Source organism: Scardinius erythrophthalmus (genome assembly GCF_964197995.2).
Source record: "Scardinius erythrophthalmus genome assembly, chromosome: 2".
Classification (NCBI taxonomy): domain Eukaryota; kingdom Metazoa; phylum Chordata; class Actinopteri; order Cypriniformes; family Leuciscidae; genus Scardinius; species Scardinius erythrophthalmus.
This window is the reverse complement of record NC_138222.1, coordinates 55,586,937-55,607,713: the sequence shown is the minus strand read 5'-3', so window position 1 is coordinate 55,607,713 and position 20,777 is coordinate 55,586,937. Positions and strand designations below refer to the sequence as shown.

At 37.7% G+C, this 20,777-nt stretch overlaps 1 protein-coding gene across 2 annotated transcripts; it reads right to left on the bottom strand.

The window, feature by feature from the left end:
• Positions 1-792: 792 nt before the first annotated feature.
• LOC308684192 (E3 ubiquitin-protein ligase TRIM39) lies at positions 793-20,207 on the bottom strand. 2 transcript variants are annotated; one of them, XM_081355310.1, is made up of 10 exons: positions 19,867-20,186; positions 12,062-12,263; positions 11,572-11,655; positions 7,435-8,096; positions 5,312-5,407; positions 4,963-5,196; positions 3,404-3,551; positions 3,274-3,318; positions 3,130-3,156; positions 793-2,099 (listed from the first exon to the last, which is right to left on the bottom strand). In XM_081355310.1, exons 4-10 carry the CDS (start codon positions 8,092-8,094, stop codon positions 1,564-1,566), a joined length of 1,746 nt encoding a protein of 581 aa, XP_081211436.1. In that variant the 5' UTR covers positions 8,095-8,096; positions 11,572-11,655; positions 12,062-12,263; positions 19,867-20,186; the 3' UTR covers positions 793-1,563. The 2 variants fall into 2 exon arrangements, with proteins under 2 accessions (XP_081211436.1, XP_081211435.1); XM_081355309.1 differs by lacking the exon at positions 11,572-11,655 and having other exon boundaries at positions 19,867-20,207.
• Positions 20,208-20,777: the final 570 nt, after the last annotated feature.

The window sequence follows — 20,777 nt, the reverse complement described above, 5'->3', positions numbered from 1 at the left end:
TATCTTAAAAGTCCTGGCTACAAAAGAACAAACAAACAAAAATAATCTAACATTTCCACTATTACTGCCCTCAAGAAAAAAGTTAACTGAACATTTGTGACACGTTGTCACGATAAAACCTGCCATTAAGCAGTTTATTATAAGCTTTTCAGCAAAATGTAAAGGACATAAAACATTTATGCAACACAGAGAGACTGCCTTTGTGACAACATCCCTGTGTGACAACTAGCCCCGGTCTTCCTTATATCTGTTCCAAATGGATCAGTTTAACATACTAGCAAGGGAAAAACAGGTCAACACCTGTGAAGTCTGTTTTATGTAGTTCATAAAGAGCCGTTTGGATAGATGGCGTGGACAAACGTAACGTAGGCCCGTTTAAACCACGTGTTTGCGTTAGGAAACGCTAGTGGGGAAAAGAGTGCGGTTAATATTCACTCAGTAGTTCTGCCATCTGGCGGTGCGTTGAGGAAACTCACTCACTCACTCATTCAGCCCTCGGGTCTCTTCTCTCCGACAGTTACTTTTGACATGCTTCAACACGAACGATGTACAGAGAGAAAATACCGTTAGGATTTGGTTGGGAGTAACCCAGGTAAAGCTGTAAAACAAACAACAATGTAAAGACAGTGTTGATTACGGTGTCATTAGCAGACACGAGGTGGTTGCAATGTAGGGCTATTAGACTATGCAAGTGTAAACAGTGGCTAACTTTCGTCTGGTATTCTGGCAGTATGAAAGAGAGAGACAGAAAGAGTGGAATGTCATAAAGAGAGAAATGACCTGCAGTAACTTGCCATCTGACACTGAAATGTTTATTTCATCATGCTCGCAATTACACTTCATAACAGAAACATAAGGAGCAGTGTGTGAGAGTTACACAAGTGGATTAATGAACCTTTAACGGTGGACAAGATACAAACTAAAATGAATTTACTAACATTCAGATTTTATTAAAGTATTAGGCTAACTTCATCAATGCCTGACAAGTAATACAGTGTACACAATAATGACATTCATAGTGGATTGCAGTGCAGTCTTGTTTAATTTACAAGAAATATGTAGGCCTATTATTTTAGTCTTTTTATTCTGAAGAAAATATAAATTCCTGTTGATTTTGTTATGTTAAGGTCACCATGAAATCAAAATGGACAATTTTAATAATGCAATATAAACGATTTAGTGCAATTAACCAATAAAAAAAGAAAAAAAGAAAAGTATGTACCCTCTTAATCTTTAATCAAAATATCTTCCCCTCCCTCTTGCAGCGTCTTCTCTTCTCTGATGATGCGTTTAGTGGCGTGAGGGCGGGGCAACCTGTCACTCCACAGCAAACCACAACCATCCAATCAATTCCCCAAAGGACAAAACCAAGTCCCACCCTACATTTTTTCTTGTTCAGGAAGCTGCTTCACTCGGATGCATGTCACAACAAGGAATAAAAGACTATTGCAACCTTTGTTTAATGCCGACTTTAATAGAATAAGAAAGATTAGAAGATTTGTTGGTATGAAAAGGCTATTTGTTAGGCAAAAAAGAAAAGCCCAAAACATTACGGAGCAGATGTCACTGGACGGGCGTGATCACCAGCGGAGCATCATTTTTGCCTGTTTTGTTGGTACAGGGACTGAAGAACGGATAAATGGTCTCAGAGAAGTTGTCCATGAACGTGTAGATGTGCATCTTTGCGTCCACATTATAAAAGGACACTTGGCCTTTTTCGTAGTCCACAAACAGCCCTATCTTCTGAGGTTTCAGGGTGAGGGGTAGGGCAATGGATGGCTCAGTCCTGAAGGCAAAGTTGTTCTTGTCCCGCAAGCTAAGAAACCAGTAGCCGTTGCTGGGGCTGACTGTGATCTTACCTTTCCTGTTGCTGGAATGACTGGCCACCCCCAGGTCCCAGTCGGTCTTTCCATCGACCTCTACCTCCCAGTAGTGTCGACCCGCGCTGAAGCCCTCGCGCCCCAGAACACAGACTACACGGTCAAAACGCTCACGGTTGTTGGGAACATGTTGGTGCCTTTCACCGCACCACACCTTCTTCTTGTCTTCTGATAGGAAGAGACGTGGATGAGCAGTGCTGGAGTCCAGGGTCACATCAACTGATGGAAAAAGTTCAAATTATTACCTTTTTATGTTTAGAATATACATAAACTGCCTGGCCAATTAAAAACGTTTCTGTTGGGATTTAAAAGAGTGATCATTATTGCTGTGATTATTATGTTTCTAGCATGTTGTTTCGTAACAGCTTTTCTAACACTAATTGAAGGAGTGTGTAGCTTTTCATTTCTTAAACAACTATGTAGGAAGACACATCATGGCCATATTCCAGGTTGACAATGTCAAGATTCATCAGGCTCAAATTATGAAAGAATGGTTGGGAGGGAGCATGAAGAACCTCTTGATGGAAATAAAGGTTTAGATGTTATTTCCATCCAGAGGTGCATACAATTTTTTGGTCTAGATCTTGGAGTAATGATGCTGAAAATTCCACTTTGCATTACAGGAATAATAAAATAATATTAATAATGTATTAAAGCAGAAAACAGTTATTTTAAATTGCAATATTATTTCACAATATTACTGTTTATACTGTATTTTTAATCAATTAAATGCAGCGCTGGTGAGCAGAAGAGACTTCTTTCAAAAACATAAAAAAAATTATACCGACCCTAAACTTTTGAATAGAGACGCATAATGTAATATAATTTTGATGAAATATTCTGGTACTATATAAAAATTCTAACTGGAATTTTATTAAATATGTAATTCAATATTATTTATTTTATATATAAAATTAGGATTGGGTCAAGCAAATCAGAAATATGCTGTTTAATTAAGTATATCATGTCATACTGCTTGACGTCATGTCAAGTTCCCAAATGCTCAATGTTCAAGGGGAACAACTTGCACAAGAACAACAGAAATTAAGTTATTTTGGCTTTCCTAAACACAAGGGATGCAGGTGATATGATGTGCAGGAATCAACAAGCAATATAAACTGTTATCTCAGCTACTTAGGACTTTGTATAAGAGGGCAAAGCTGTTATTAAGCCTCAAGGGAAAAAAACTCTATAGAGCCTGCTTATATATATACACACACTGCAATAAAGTGTCATCTAGAACTCATACCTGCATATTCCTGGATTCTCTTCACTTCTGCAAAACATTGAAATAAGATCATGTTATTGAAAAGAAAAATGCATTTCGTAATTCTACATCCGTAGTTATATAACAAATCATGGTAAGATAAACACTTGGCAACAGAAATCTTACTTGGGTGTGACTTCACTGGTGATTGGTTAGCGGACACAGAGAGGCCTAGAACAGAAAGAGATGTCACTGCATGAAGGGACATCTGCCACTAGATGGCGCTGTAGTTTAGTGTTTGACAGGTGTCACTCACACACTGCAGGCAGTTTCTGAAGCTCCTGCTTATATTGTTCCAGTAGCTGACAGACTGAGGTGTAAATCGCTTTAGTTCCAAGGTCACAGGTCAGCGATACTCCCGTCCAGTCTTTCTTTGACATGGGAGTACTGACATCAGAGTAGCCCTGATGGAGAAGACCAAGAGCAATTATTGAGCTTGGTGTTTAAAGTGTCATGCTTATTTTCTTTCTAGAGTTTGCCCATTATGAAATGTCTTGATTGATTGATTAATCCAAAGGAAATTCAAGGCATTCAGTAGCTTATACAACAGAGAAGACACCAATACACACAATATCTGATATAACAAATATGAAAATCAGCAGTCCAGTATAACAAGTATATACAGATGTCAACATGATAAAATATAGGTTGCCCGAGGTTATAATAATATAGTGCAACTTCAATAAATAGCTTAATAGTGCAAGGATAACACTAAAAATATATATGTAAACAAGTACAAAATAACAATAGTGCATGAAGGCTAATATAGCCACAAAACAAGAGTATAAGTGAGTATTGTAGCATTGGCAAAAGAATTAAAGAAAGGCAACCGGAAAATACTTTAAAAATGCAATTCATGCAGTTATACTTCCTTTTAAATAACATTTTAAACATTTGGGGAAACTTTTAAATAAAATATTTATTTAACTTAATTTTATATATATATTTATATATAAAGTATATATATAAATAAATTTAAATTCAGCTATTTATTAGCTTGAAAGTGATGTATTTTTAAAACACTACAGTTCAAAAGTTTGGGGTCAGTATTTTTATTAATTACTGCTTTTATTCAGGAAGGTGCATTACATTAATCAAAAGTGACAGTAAAGAATAAAGAAAAAGTAAAGTTTTTACAAAATATTTATATTTCAAATTAATACTTTTTATAAACTTTCTAACAATCAAAGAATTCTCTAAAAAAAATTCATAAAAATATTTATAAACAATAATAATAAGCAGCAAAATCAGCATATCTGAATGATTTCTAAAGGATTGAGTGACACTGTAGACTGTAATGTAAAGTAATGACGCTGAAAATTCAGCTTTGATCACAGGAATAAATTACATTTTAAAATATAAATAAGTTATTTTAAATTGTAATAATATTTCACTTTTTTTATTGTATTTTTGATTAAATACAGTACATGCAGCCTTGGGGAGCATAAGAGAATTCTTTCAACAACACATTTGACCTAAGTGTGTGTGTGTGTGTGTGTGTATATGTATGTATGTATATGTATGTGTATATATATATATATATATATATATATATATATATTATTTTTATTTTTTTATTTATTATTTATTTTTTTTACCATAGAATGGTGCTTGTCAGAGCAAAACATTCCAACATGGTGGAAGGAGTGGTTTTGCTATGTGGGCATTGAGGTGATTTCTTATTGGCTCATGTCAAAAGAGCTCTATGATATTTGATATAGACTAAATGGTTGAAGAAAAGAAACTGAAAAGATGGGTCTCAAATGAAATCTGATGCACACTTCCCAAGGCATGTTCTCTTGACACATTACAGACCTTCAGTCCAGCGACAAAATTGTCAGTTTTGGCCAGTTTCGCCAGCGCTGCGCTTCTCCTCCTCATCTCCGTGATCTCCAGCTCCAGCTCTCGGATCATGAGCTCCGCCTGGTGCTCCGCTGAGCGCCGGTTTATCTCCGTCACTTCCAGCAGCTCGGCCTGGCTGCGTTCGAGAGAACCCATCAGCGCCCCGAACATCCGCATGCTGCGCTGCACCTCGTTCTCGGACAGCGTCTGGAGAAGAGCAGCTTGATTTACACTACAGTTAACACTACTTTCCTCTAAGAAGTGGGGGATTTTTATTGTTGTGGGATGATGAAAACAAGTAATAGCTACTGTGTAAACTCACTTTGACGTCAACTAGTGATTGTCTGATCTCCTCCACTTTCTGCATCCTCTCTCTGGTCATCTGCTGTATCTCTGTCTCTGTGGTGGAAATCTTCATCTGTGTGAAAGTAAACAGGAAATGATGCAGCAGGAAGTGGGCCAGATTTTACCAGTAATGCTGCATTATGTTAATATAGCTCCAAACAAGTGCTCAAGCAATATCAGTGCTTCATGTACATTTTTACATCCCAAATATTATTTTTTTAAGAATGACTGCTCCTTTTTGAATCATAGTAGTGGCCAAACATCTCTGCCCATATTAGTAATACTCAGTTGACCCAAAAGAGTATCTGAACACCAGAGGTGGACAGTTACAAAATACATTAACTTTAGTACTGTACTTAAGTACACTTTTTGAGTATCTGTACTTTACTTGAGTATATCTTTTTCTGGAAACTTTTTACTTTAACTTCACTACATTTGAAAGACAAATATCGTACTTTTTACTCCACTACAAATCTGTCATGGTCCTTGAGTAGAAAGTAGTAACGTCACTAAGGGGATGATTTTGGTTGCAGGGGTTGCACTTTGGTCTGAAATGAAAGTCGGTTTGACGCCAGAACCCGACTGATGTTGGTTTCTGACATTAACCCAGTTTTCATTTTCAACCACAAAGCGTCTGTCCAACGTTGGAGAAAAATGTCAATCTGGCGTTGGATTCTGACATTGACCTCATTTTCATTTTCAGCTCTGGGTTTGGTCTTCTAAATGTGAATTTTGTTTTGGAGCACACTAGCTTATAGATAACAGTAAGGCTTACATAATACTAAAAGCCAAAAAACTTTAAATAGGGCAATATTTGAGGGAACAGCCATTTGGGTGTCCGAAACCATTGTGGACGTTATTGAGTGCACTTATTCAATCTCACATTCAATCCCACTACTGGAACTGTGCTCTAGAAATACATTTGATATTGATATGAGGGCAGGTATATATTCAGAGGCATAAGGTACTGTAAGTATTACATACAACAATGCAACAATAATAAAACAATGCACTGACATGTACTTTTTACTTTTGATACTTAAGTAGTTTTTAAAAAACAAGTTCTTCTGTACTTTTATTTAAGTAGAAATCGGCCTTTGCAACTTTTACTTGGAGTAATATTTGACCAGTAGTGTCTGTACTTTCACTCAAGTAAGGAAGTTGTGTACTTTGTCCACCTCTTCTGGACACTGAAGCCACACTTCCAAATGTATGAACGCCATTGGATTTGTTAAGAAAATAAAACCAAGTGGAATTTTGCATTTTATTTAAAAAAATAATAATTATAGCACAAGCACAGCTTTAAGCAAGAAATGTTACATTTTAATTTATCATTTAATTAATTTATTTTATAGATTAATATTTTATAGATAAAACTACTTTTAAAAAGTAATGCATTAAGATTACATTACTCTCTAAAAAGTAACTAATTGCATTATGGAAAGTAAAGTGCATTACATCACTTTTTTGCATTTCTCTTCTCTTTTGGGCTGGGCTCGCTTGTTTGTTTTTCAATAACAATTTTTTTTTTTTGTTGCCAAACATAAAGGCCCTTTCACAACAAAAGTGAAATGAATAAAGCTGAAGGAAATGCAAATTCACGCCTGTACAGTAGAGGGCGCAACTCAAACAAACCTGTCAGCTGTGCTGCCGCTCTGGATTGCAGAAGAAAATTCAACACAAATGTGCTGTTTATCTAAAGTAATTTTTTTGCTTATTCGAAGGTCAGCAGCAAAGACATTGGTTAATAAAGTGATATTAAATACATAAAGCATATTTGTGAAATTTTTCATATTTAAATTACAGGTTTGCGTAATATTCACATTTCACTCCATTATTTATTTGGAGGAATACTGAATGTGCAAGTGAGATGAGTAAATGCATGTTCACATTTAGTCTAGAACTACAATATCCATCATGTTCACAAAGCGCACGCAACACCTCTGCACTTACTCACGATTTCTCTCAATGAGCTGTTGCTTGCGTTTTTATTGTAAACTTAAAAGTAGCGTTACTTGAAAAAAAAGTCATTGATTACACATTACCCCCAACACTGTTTGTTATATTCTACACAGACTCTTATTCCTCATTTCATCCTACCTTATAATTGCGCCACTCTTTCTCGGCACATGCGATGTCGTGTGATTGGTGTTCTGTTTGTCCACACTCAGCACAAATACACTCCAGATCAGTCAGGCAGAACAGCTCCAGGTTACGGTGATGTTTTGGACAAAGGGGCACTTTCGTGGCATCTGCCGCCCCACTCAGGGTAAACCTTCGCAGGGACAGCTGTCTGGCAATAACAGGCAACTGGGTGCCATTAGTGTCTGTGTTTGGTGTTCGTTCAGACCCGCTTTCATCATGACAGGCCTGAGAATTGCCATGTACTCTGTACCGTGATAATCTCTGCTTCATTTCGTCAATAAGATAACCTGGACGATGGCCTGGCTCTGGTTTTCTTCCTTCTTCTTCAGCCTCTCCACTTGTCCCGACCCCCCCAGGGTCCCCCGGGTTTGCCCTCATTTGCTTAAACTGCTCGGTGATCTCGCGTAGAGTCCGATTAATGTGGAGATCGGGCTTTCTCTTGAAGGACTGCTTGCAGAGGGGGCACTGGCAGAGCTTCGCTGTGTCCCAGTAGTGCCTGATGCAGGTCATGCAGAAGCTGTGGCCGCATGGCGTGGACACCGGATTGTCAAACACATCTAAGCATATGGAACACAGCAGCTGCTCTTCAGACAAGAAGCTGCGTGAGAAAGGCATGGCTGTGCAGAGGGAAAGCAGAGGAGAGGAGGAAAATGGCAAGATAAGAGATGACAATGAGAGAAAAATGCAGAAATTAATGGAAATGTACATTTTTGGCTGCATGACATGGGTAGGAAAATACAGGGTAACGGGGTAATACGGGGTCTAATTTGTCTCTCTGTAGTCAATAATTGTAGCTCTAAGCGATGTTGGGTGACGTCACTTCTTGTTAAACAAAACGGAGGCTAGCTTGACCTTCCCTCCTCCTCATCCCACCCATTCACCGTGTTTCCTGAAACAGGCTTTTCTGATGTAAATTCCCTCTTCTTTGCTATTTGTTCATCGTAACGTCGTCTTTTTGGTCGTGTGTCGGCCATGTCAAAATTCAAGAGAATATAATCCTAACGTTAGTCGTTGTCTAGGACATCTCTCCTCTAGCTAACTTCCCTCTTCATGCTTCTCTCTCCTCCACTCCCCACACCCCCCTTCATGTGCACGCGCACTAACCCCCCAACCCCCACCCCCAAATCATTCTTGTTGGTTATTGGCTGGAACACTGTTTGTTATGTTTCGTGGCCAAGGCTGGGCCAGTTTGTTTTTGTTGCAGTTTGTGGACCCTGGGCTGTCTACAGAGACCGCGTTCTTTTACAGTGTGTTCAGGGGACAGGCAGCTAGCGGATACTGAGGAGATGTTTGCTGGATGTGACAAAAAATGTTTCGGCCTAAAAAAACGTGTGACATCGCTTAGAGCACCATTAAAACTTATTTTTGATAATCAAAAAGACATATTTAAATGTTTTTCCAGTGAAAATAATTTCTTCATGCCTTAAAATAGTTCGAATGTAACTCTCCACCCTTACTTCATTTAGTATATGCGGATCAATGAATATGCAAATTTGTCCCCGCCTCCACTCACTCACACCAGCTCAGAATACATGATCCACTCGTCTAAATTTACTGTAGAAAACGCTACACGAGGGCAAGTGGAAATATTAATTTATTTCAGTCATATATGTTTGAATCAGAAACTGATTCAGTAGAAGAGGAAGAGTGAATTATACAGGCTCGTCTACAAGTCGATGTATCAGAATGGTAATGGGTTGAACACATAACAGCAAATGATATGATTAGCCTTTGGCTTGACTACGTTATCAAACAGCTAATAATGTGTTGCTAATGTTTCACAAACCATGTTCCCGTTCGCCATCTCAGAGTCAGACAGCTATCTTATAAAAATCTGAATCCTAAGAAACGCTTTATACGTCGCAATTCACCCGGATTATTACTCTATGTACCCGATTTCCCTGTCCCTTCTTAAAGGGATAGTTGTGACAACCAAAAATGTTGTCATCATTTACTCACTTTCTGCTAAACACAAAAGATGATATTTTGAAGAATATGGGTAACCAAACAGTAAATGGGCCCCATTGACTTCCATGGTATGAAAAAAAAAATACTATGGAAATTAATGGGGCCTGTGGAATTACAAATTTTGTTAATGATTTAAGATCTGCTGATCCTATGTCCAGACATAACGTCACATGGAAAACTAAGGTGAACTACACTGTTTTGGGCATTCAATGTGAACATGATGGCATCAGATCAGTTCACTGATAGTTTCCAGTGAGTTGGTTTTGTCAGTCTTTGATCTTCCTACTGAGAGTCAAACTATGTGTTAATGTTTACATAGTCTTAGTTTTCGTAACTAGATGGTGCTTAAACCTTTTGATAATGTTATCTAACCCATATATCCTGTTTGTTTGTTTGAATTCTTTTGAGACAGATCTGCTGGAGTTTCATGACCAGGGGTGATTTTCTGTATTGTCTTTAGATGCTTTTGTTTCTAAGGCTGTGTAAGGTCAACACATTTAAGGACTACCCACTCAATGCCTTTAAGATACCATGTAAAGTACCCTTAGCTAGACTTGATGACTGCAGCTACCAACAGATCGGGTTCTCAATAAAAAATCCTGATGAAGATACAACAGAGTCTCCTTCACGTCTGAGTTTCCTACAGGCCCATAAACTGACATTCTTCAAAATATCTTCTCTTATGTTCAGCAGATGAAAGAAACTCATACAGGTTTGGAACAACTTTAGGCGTGTAAATGACAGAATTTAAATTTTTGGGTCAACTGTGTCTTTAAAGGTGTTCTTGCTCATTAATGATAGGAAAAGCCCGGCCCCGCATGTTGATGGGATTGTTTATATGTGACCGTAGGAAACGGACGATTTCAAACACTATTTGATACTGTCTTTGGTTCACTGCAATTTTAAGGAGAAAATACTCTGCAATAGTGTTGATTTGCACATGGTTATATGTCCACGTAGACATCTAGGCCTAAACAACATTAAAAACTGGATTTTCACCACAAGGGATCTTTAACATTAGTTGAGTATCAATAACTAACATCACTTTACAAAGGTATCCTAAAAAAGTGCTTCACGTGGTACCATCTAACAATAAGTAAAAATGTTAGTCACTCTGACTAAAATCAACCTGACAAATTGGGCTATACCAATACAAAACATTTTAGTTGGTATGACTTCACAGTTTCTGTGTTGACCTGAAAGAATGGGAACCTGACAAATGCAACCTATAGGATTATTGAATGTTAGTAGTAATAGTCTAGGTTCAGGGTTAGTCTTTTTGAGTTTCTAAACACACTAAATGTTGTTCTCACCTCTAATCAGCAGTTTTACACTGGAATGAGGCACTACTGGCTAAAGTGTGCACATATTGTGTAAGAGCTCATTGCGTTTCAGTTGTGCTTCATTGGTATGTTCCTTATTTTCCAAGTATCTCAGTCCTTCAGAGCAACTAGGTGGGTTCTACGAATCCAAATCTATTTCCAACTGAGGAAATGAACACATGCGCACAAATGCAACCATTCAGTTGTACTTCCGACTACAATTCTGTCAGTGGCGCCCAAAGGTTTTTTTTAAGCTGCACTTAAAACACCCGAATGCAAGTAAAAATATCAAACCAAGTTACATCTGCTAAACATGATCCAGTTTCTCAGTTGACCATTTTCCCAATGTTGATTCCCAATGTTGAATGTTGGTGAGTTGATTTTTTTTTTTTTTTTTTTAATCTGAAATTCTGTCATTAATTACTCACCCTCATGTCGTTCCAAACCCGAAAGACTGTCGTTCATCATCGGAACACAAATGAAGATCTTTTTAATGAAATCTTTCCGTCCCTCCATTGACAGGCTATGCAACTACCACTTTCAAGCCCCAGAAAGGTAGTCATTAAAGTAATTAATGTGACTCTAGTGGTTTAATGAACCCCCCCCCCACACACACACACACACACACACACACACACACACACACACACACACAATTTACCACTTTATTTACAAAATATTACTCTCGAGTGCACCACGATGCATGCATGTTGTGTTGACGCGAGAGCAGGCATTGTTGCGTGAACGCACACGGGAGATTAATATTTTGTGAATAAAAAGTGGTAAATTATGCATTTCCTACCTTTCTGGAACTTGAAAGTGGTAATTGTGTAGCTGTCAATGGAGGGACAGCTCCATCTTCATTAAAAAGATCTTCATTTGTGTTCTAAAGATGAATGAAAGTCATAGGGGTTGAAACGACATGAGGGCGAGTAATTAATGACAGAATTGAAATTTTTGGGTGAACTAACCCTTTAACCAGCTGGTCCGAAAGTGATTTTTAGTGGATGTATGAAGATCACAGACAAACTAAGTTTGACAAGTGGTCAAATACATTTTACTCTTTATAAATAAAATAAAAAAGAATTGCAAAATGATTTGCCTTGAGAAGTGTACTTATGCTACCTTTCTTTCAAATAAATGCTTCTTGGTTTTATTATTATCTAATTAATGACATTCATTCATTTTTAAGTTTGGCATCTTTTATAACACTTTTCGGTTTACAAGCTCAACAGCAAATCCAGATCAACAGTCATAAAACTTATAGTACCAGAAATCTAAGAGTAAATTACCTCTGTAAGACTCGTTCTTCTTTTTTATCCAGTGGTCTGTCGCTCCGTCCTTGTGCTGTATATCCAGGCGAGTGGATTCAGTGGTTTAGGACAGGTCTGATAGAAATCTTACATGTGGTTTGCTTTTGGTGCTCTGATCTGCCCCTCCCTCCTCAGCTCTCTTTCACTCCCTCACTTTCCGCCAGATACAGTGAGATTAAACCTGTTTGATGAGATTCCGAACAAGATAACATGCTCATTTAAACACACACTGTCAGGATGACAAATGAATCTTGCAGGATCATAAGTGGTTTACATTTTGATGTAACATGACATTGATCATTCCCAGATCCAGACAAAATCTCCAAATATTTATTAAAAAGTACTTAATGTGATGAACTACACTAAGTAACACCAGTCACTGTGTAAACGTATTATACAATTTTTTTGTTGAATTTTTTTTTTTTTTTTTGGAGGGGAAATAATGGAATTCTGTGGAATGGATTTAAATATTGTAAAATATGTTAAACTGAGATGATAGTACAACATTCTTATTGGTAGCTAGAATAAAGTTAAAATAACTATAACTTTAAAATTAAATTAAAAATAAATTAAATAAAAAAATAAAAAACCTGATGTAGTGTTAAATCAGCTGATGTTTTTGGAAGGGAGAACCAACATGAACTAACAATTCTTTATTAAAAAATTAGAGCTTTTCAAATAGTATTCCCGTGATATAAATTAAAAAACAAAACAAAAACCTCTTTGGTCCCGTTTACTCCTGGTATTAAGATGCGTTTTGGTCGATAGGATCACAAGTGGACGACGTTAAATACGGGTGTAAACAGGGTCTAAAACCGTTTTGAGAGCCATTCCACCGAATGGGTGACATTTCTGTCCCCAGGACATTATATGTATAAAATTGCATGAACATTAACTCTCAAATACATTTTGTTATTAAGCAAAATGTCCTGCACATTAAGCTAACTACAAATTTAAAATGTATAATTACATGTCGCCACTCTCTATCTCTAAACCATGAAATATAATGATTAAAATCCTTCAGAAATCTTAATCTTTGGGGATTGTTGTGTGACTTTATATCCAATCTATGCTTTAAAAAAACGATTCATGAGAAAAAAATATTTTATCTAATATTTTAGATAAAATACACATTTTAGTTGTGTCCCTGGGTTTTCACTCAGTCCTGTTACCCTAACTCATTCCCCTCTCTGAAAAACTATGTCACACGACACATTTTCAACAGTTGCATCATCTGGATCTTCTGAAGGCAATGGGAAGACCACAAGTAAGTCCTCTCATTTTAATTTCTGTATATCTGATGAAATTGTAACTATGACTGAGAAGGTCAATCTCAACATACTGTCCTGTTACCTACATTATTTCTTAGATTTTATTTTGTTTATTTAAAAAATATTTACTTTAAGTCACTAGAATTTGCTCAGTGTCCTCATGCTATTAGCATGTATGCTATGTGGCCATATGTCATGTATTAGATAACTTTTTGCTTAAAAACTCAATCCTGTTACTTTCAGTCCTGTTACTCATATGAAAAATAACAGGAGTGAGTAGAGTCCTATGTTTTGTTGATTTAATACTGTAAATATTAGTTGATATAATACTATTCACCTGAATTATGAGTTTTAAGGTTGCAATTACTTGTATTGTAGACATTAGCATTAGTTTTACAATGTGAACACCACACTTCCAGGAAGCCAGTCCACCACAAAGTGACTTAAACGTTTTGTCTTTGTCTTCCTTATATTTTGTAGAAGATGGAGAGAACCCATACTATGCAGGTGCCAGAAACACCCACCGATGGCATATTGCAATGGAAGGAGTGAAACACACCCGCAACCATCTCTTTTTTGTCTTAACTTCCCTCTTTCTCCCTCCCTCTTCTCGCTCTCCTTCTTTCTCTTTCCTCCTCCTTCGCTGTGAAGTATTACTAGCACATAATACACCACTTCAACACAGAAATCTTATGCACACACGTACACTCTCTCATACACACACATATGGACACTCATTCCTGTTTCCTGTTCCTCATTCCTGTTATGAAATAGTTAATTCCTGTTACCAAGTGTTCATTCCTGTTACTATTTTTTTTCTTTTTCAAAAAATAAATAAAGTTAAACCACTGTTTTTATCTGGTTTGTTTGGTCCATCATTTATACAATTGTTTAATAAATTGAATTATATAAAAAAAAAACTTGAGGCTTCGGTCTTCTTTAAAATGAAAAAAAAAATGGCTTTGTGTTTTTTTATTAAAATACACTTTGCCTTAATAGTGATTTTTTTTTTGTCACAAATATCAATTATTTGAACATATAACCAACAATTTCTTTAAAATAAACACTTTCTTGTGGGGAAAATGACGTTAACTGACAATCTTTTAAACATGCTTTTTAAATGGCACATGAGTTTCGGTAACAGGACTGAGAAAACATGCGTCCATCTTCTGCTTAGAAACCTTGTAAAAAAATAAAATAAATTGCCTGAGATTGACCAATACACATTTTGAACAGTCAAATATGTGTAGTATTAGATTCAGTGTTGAAAAAATATAAAAAATAATGTTTAATTTTTAAGAGTTACAACAAGCAAATGTCACCCATTCGGTGGAATGGCCCTTGAGCGTGTCCACTTTTGACCAGAGGTCGTCGAAAACTCAGCGGCCGGATTGCTTTCGTAGTGTAAACCCTCATGTGGTCGAATGTGTTCAAACAGCCACAAAGACCGTCTACTGACATACCTAATGACTTGGGCTACGTTTACACGTGGCCGGCTCATAAACGGACATTTCACCCCTCTCAGTTAGGGGGGATTGGGGAGGATGTAAAAAAATGTATTGCATCCATAGACTGTAAAAAAGTGTCCGTGACGTCACCCGTAGGTTTCTGAAGAGCATTTTTGAAGCCTAAAGTGGGCGGAGCTGGCCGTCGCCATCTTGGCCTTGCGTCACTCTCGGATAACAGAAAATAGACAAACAGGCGGGGCGTGAGTGAGGCTGAGGAGCCTGGCTATCTGAAATCACCTAGCTCGACGTGATCGAGTTAGCTGATGATGTAAAGCCAATTAAACGTTCCTATTTTTGCCCTTCGAAATATTATAATAGTTAAAAGACATGGCTACAAGTGAGACTGTGTATTACTTCGAGAGTGTTTGTGTGTGACAGTGATTTATGTGCATACATGTCCGTCACTCTTTCATGGTCCGTCAGCGCTTCATTGCTCAAGTTCGTAGAGAGCTTATTCAGTCCATTTTAAATTCTGATGTTGGCCGTCTCTCAAATGGGTTATGGTTTAACCGTTAAACCATAGATATATTGCCTTTGAAGTGCAAGTAAATGCGCTTGAAAATCCGCGCTCATTCACGGACGGAGAAAGCGCCGACGCCCGCATGATTTCATCTGACGGTAACTTAAATAAGCATATTATAATCCATCTGTTCCATGGGAGCAGAACGAACGAGCATTTATTGACGTTTTAAATTTGAAAACCCCAAAAAGCAACGAAATTGTCAGACATCCATTAGTGCATGTTCACAGAGGAAAACAACTGAAATACAGCGCTGGTTGTTCTCTCGAACGATAACGACGGAATCCAAAGACGTGGGCTTTGTAACGTTACCCAAGTATTAAATTGTATGAAATAATAATCCCGAAAAAAAGCACAAACACTGCAGAGATGGCAAGTTCAGCAGCTAACATTGCTGAGGTGAAGTGACGGCTAGTAACAGCAGACAAACGGCTAGCACTGACAGCGGCAAATCCATCTGTCACTCAAGTGGCTTGGCCACACCCTTAAATTTAAATATTAATCAACTAAACGGACGAGTTATAAAATAATTCACCCCCCTCACAGTTGTTATGAAGGGCAAAATTAGCTGTATAGACCAAATCCACATACAGACACCAGGCTTTAAACACGTTTTTTTTTCTGCTGTAAAATTTGGCATTTTAACATGGGGGAGATACAGATTTGACTCACTTAAGCGGATAAACCTCACTAAACCTCGAACCTCACTCACTCGAGGTTGCCGCTTGATTGCATCACAATAAGTGTATTGTGATTGTCAAAACATTTTAGTAACTAAACTGAATTTTATTAGGTTTAGTGACAACATGTTACAATGTTTACATGGTACAATTTCTAGTAAGCTACGCTTTTTATTATTTCAATTCAATTATTGTGATTTGATTTAATATTGACTAATTTGCATAAATATTAGGTAGGCTACACAAGATGGGCATTCATTTTTCTCAAGAAAAAAAACAACTCAACAACCTAATGCTGTAAACATACAGACAGCCCTATCAGCTGGCAGTATTATTTAAGGTTAAAAATAACTCAAATAAAATATAATGCGTTTTTTTTATTATAACAACTTTATTTAATGACATAAAATATCATTATTATAAAGTAAAAATATAATAAATATGTAATATAGTACACATTTAGCAAAATACTCTCTATTGCTCTTTTTTCTAGCCAACTGACGTGCTATAGCCTATATTATGGTCATCAAATGGCTTTCCTGAGGTAAATGTTATGTGACAATTGTTCTCCAGCTGTTTTATTGACCCCTTTGTTTGATTGATTGGTCGATATTATGTATGAGGAATCTACATTTCGGCAAGTTGTACTGTATCTCTCAACATTCATTCGTGTTTATTAACTATTAGCTAACAGATGATCGGTTCACGTGCCGCTATGGATCTGTCGCGTCACATTTACAAGCGTAAAACGGTATTTATTGTTTGAATTTCGTAATAAAAGTGACAGAATCTGAGAGCTGAGGTTTTTTTTTTATATCATAAGCAACCTGCTCTGTCTAGTCTGTCGGTGTCCGTGTCCTCTTTGCTTCGCGATTTTTCTGTGCGTGAGAAAATATATGTGGCGTGAGAGCGTGTGAAAAGTGGTAATCGCGTGAAGTGTCTCACGGTGAATGCGTGAGTTGGCAGATGAGGAGCGCTGGCCAGACGGGGTTTAAACTATCGGCTGAAGACCCAAGTTTGGTTTAAAGACAAAACACGAACCAAGCACAAAGTTCTCTCAGCATTCCTGATTTCTAAGACACACTCACTCACAGTGTTTGCCGTGATCTTACGGCTGTCAGAGCAGAAACTAAAGCTGCTGCTCTCTGTGCGTTTCTTTGTCGTCTCCAGTCACAAATATGTAAATTCTGCAAGCTTATCTCGTCCATTAGATCAAAAGATTTGAAAAAGCCCATACATTTGTCTTTGTTGTTTGATAAACATTATACCATGGTCTGGGACTCTGGGTGAATCTCGATTCTGATTGGCAACAGGGTGTCCATTAAAAAGTGATCGAGGACACAGGTCTAGTAAATCAACCGTCAGGCGTAACCAGGGAAACCAAGTTATTGTTTGTAAAAACTTTAGATTTCGATTGTAAAACTAATTAAAATATAAACTAATGTTTAAAAAAAAAAGTGTTATTTGGCAAGTGACCATGGTATAAGCGGGTTAATGCCCTTCGAGGTGTCCATCGTCAGATATTAATGGACTTCGGCGGAGACAACCGTCCGACGCCTCGCCGTCGTCCATTAATACCTGACGATGGACACCTCGTCGGGCATTAACCCTTACTACGGGGCCATAGGCCCCTTCCACACTACTGCGTTTTAGTTTAGAAACGGAGAATTAAAACGAATACGATCTCCGTCCACACCAGCGTTTTAGCTGCGTATTAGAATTGATCTCCGTCCACATTAAAACGACTGAAAACGCGGATCACGTGACCATTCACCAACACTGCATGCGCGTGCCGGTGTAAACACAGCTTCATTGATAAAATGATCCCACCATGCGCTGGTTCTTCCCGGGTTAACCCAAAACCGACGCTCCATGTACGGTCTACACACGGGAATTGTCACAGATCGCTCGAATAATAGCTTGCCTTCGGCGCATGTACTGTAGGCAGTTAAAGCATTGTAAAATGCTGAATTTACTTGAACAACAGCTGCTAGCAAAGATATAGCCTACGCCATGACTGATGACACCCAATCATAGAGCCGAGCGTGAGCCTCTACTAAGTCATTGTTTCTAAAGTCCTCCGTTTTGACCCGTCCACACTCAGTGGCGCCTCCAGAAATTTTTCATAGGGGTGGCCAGATGGGGCCACTTAAAATCTTGGGGTGGCACACCAAAACTATAAACCATAATTTCAGAATTTTTTTCTACTGTTGTAGTAAACCGGCCTGTAGAAAACTATCAGAAAGACTTAAGGAAACTCCTACTGATATACTATATGATGGTTTATTGTGTTATATTTAATGTTACTAATGATATAATATGCTTAGACTAATAACAGTACAGTTAACATTTTGAGTTACACAACAATTCTGTTTTATTTTGCAATTATATTTGGCATAAGGTGTACATTTATTGCAAACAAAACAGTTACTGGGGAAAAGCAGATACAAATATATTATATTTATATATTAATGTCAAGAATTCAGAAGTGTATATATTTATATAGCCTACACTACAAAGAAATAATATACAATTAAATGATGCTTATTTTAAATGTATTGAGCAGGCTAGGTATATAAAATATAGGCTTTTAATAATCTTTCAGTGCGCAAAACCATGATAATATGAAATGCTTCAAAACAGAGCGCACAAAGCGTGTATGCGCATCGCGGGTGCAGAATGATGTGCTCAAAGCAACATGGAGTCACAGTGTGCAGCGCTGCGCTGAACAAGTGAGCATTTAAAAGTTCACGGCACAAAGCAAAGAAATGTCGAGCACACAAATCCTAGTGTCTATCTATCCAACAGTTTATTGATCATTTGTTTCACAGTTTTAAATTCCAGTTATTGTGCGTTTGATGCCGATTCATAGTCCTTGTGATGTGTGTGATCTAACAAGCACACGGTAGTAAGTCGTTTAAAAACAGCAACAAACCCCAACAAAATAAAGTCATTTTATGCAAATCCACAACCTTTTATCTACAGATAATGCATTATAATGTGAATATATCATAATGGAGAGAGTTTTACCGTGCATCCAACCGGCAGAGGCGCGCGCGCTGTTTGAATACTGAATGGAGAATGATTGACCGCCACAGAGGAGGGAAAACGAGTTTCCATAAACTTAAATGATGTAAATAGACTTCAGTCCCTCACATTAAGCTATGGAATGACTTCAGATGACTTTGTCACCCAAACTGACGCGGTAGTCTTCTTCGTCTTCTTAACTTCTTTTGAAATTGTTGACTGACGGGCACGCGCTGAGCTGTTGCTGTCTGAGCGCGCAACAGCGGCATTGACGGAGGGGCGGGGGCTATTTTTTTACAGTCTATGGGCGGGGGTCCCGGGGGAGTACTGGCTACTGTGTGTGATCGAAGGTCTAGAGCGGCCTGCCTGGCTGTGCATTAGGGATGAAATGCATAACTGATGCTACTAAAATTTATACTGGCCAGCGGGGTGGCCAGTGGGGTGGCCAGGAGTCGGCCAAGGGTGGCCACGGCCACCCCTGGCCACCCCCTGGTGGCGCCATTGTCCACACTAAAACGCCCTCCAGAGATTCAAAACGAAAAACGGGTCGGCAGCGTTTCTAAACTTCTAAACTTTCTACACCACTCACCGTTTTAGTGTGGACGGGAGGTGCAAACGTAGCAAAAGGTCTCTGTTTTTAAACGAAAACGCAGTAGTGTGGACGGGGCCTTAGGCTGCTGTCAATTTAAAACCGAATGCACAGATCCACACGCGACTTATTTCCCAAACGTTTATGTTTCCTCAAGACAAAACCAACGGTGTTTAAGCAAATACTCACCAAGCTCCGTGTTCCACTCCGTCTCAGTCCGTGCCACGATCCGCTTAGTGCAGTTTTAATAACTCTTTTTTATTATCGAGCACGTCCTGCAGTTTAGCAGTTAACAGCTAGAGTGTATTTTTCAACAATCACTGATCTAGCTGATTTGTTTGGGCTTTTAAGGAGGAACGAAAGCACTAAAACATCATAGCCCTATTGCTGTCGTTACAAAGACGCTGCAAATTTATTGTCATTTTCAGAGAGACACCTGGTACTGGTAGAGACTAGAACTGCTGGACTGGTGAATGTGTGAAGCAATTTTGTCTCGCGAGTTTTGCGTCATCAGCTTGGCTCTTTTGATCGGCCTTTATAGAGACCACAGATCAAATTATATTAAGCTATTATCGGTCAACCAATAAATCGGAGCACCTTTACTAAGTTTGGTTCCAAATAGCTCTCATCTTTTCTCTCAACTTGTTGATATACTGTTAAACTGTATAAAATAATTTGACATTTCACAATTTTTAAGCTTTAATTAGGGTAACTAAAAATAAAAAAATAAAAAACATAAAAAAAAAAATTTTGTTACTTGAAATAAAATATACAAAGTGAAATGGAGAAAAATATAAATAAATAAATAAATAAATAAATATATATATATATATATATATATATATATATATATATATATATATTGTGACCACAGATTAAGAATTTGTTCCCAAAATTCACTAATTCTTTCACTCGTTTTGGTTAAATCGTGGCAACGTTGAACTAATTGGTTCCCTCGTTTTAAATGAAGTAAAACAAGAAAAATAATTATTACCACGTGGCCATAATTTAGTAAAACAAGCTGATGTTAGTAAATACTGAAAAAAAAATTCCCACATCATGTTCATTATAATAAACTAAAAAATACTTAAAAAAAAAAA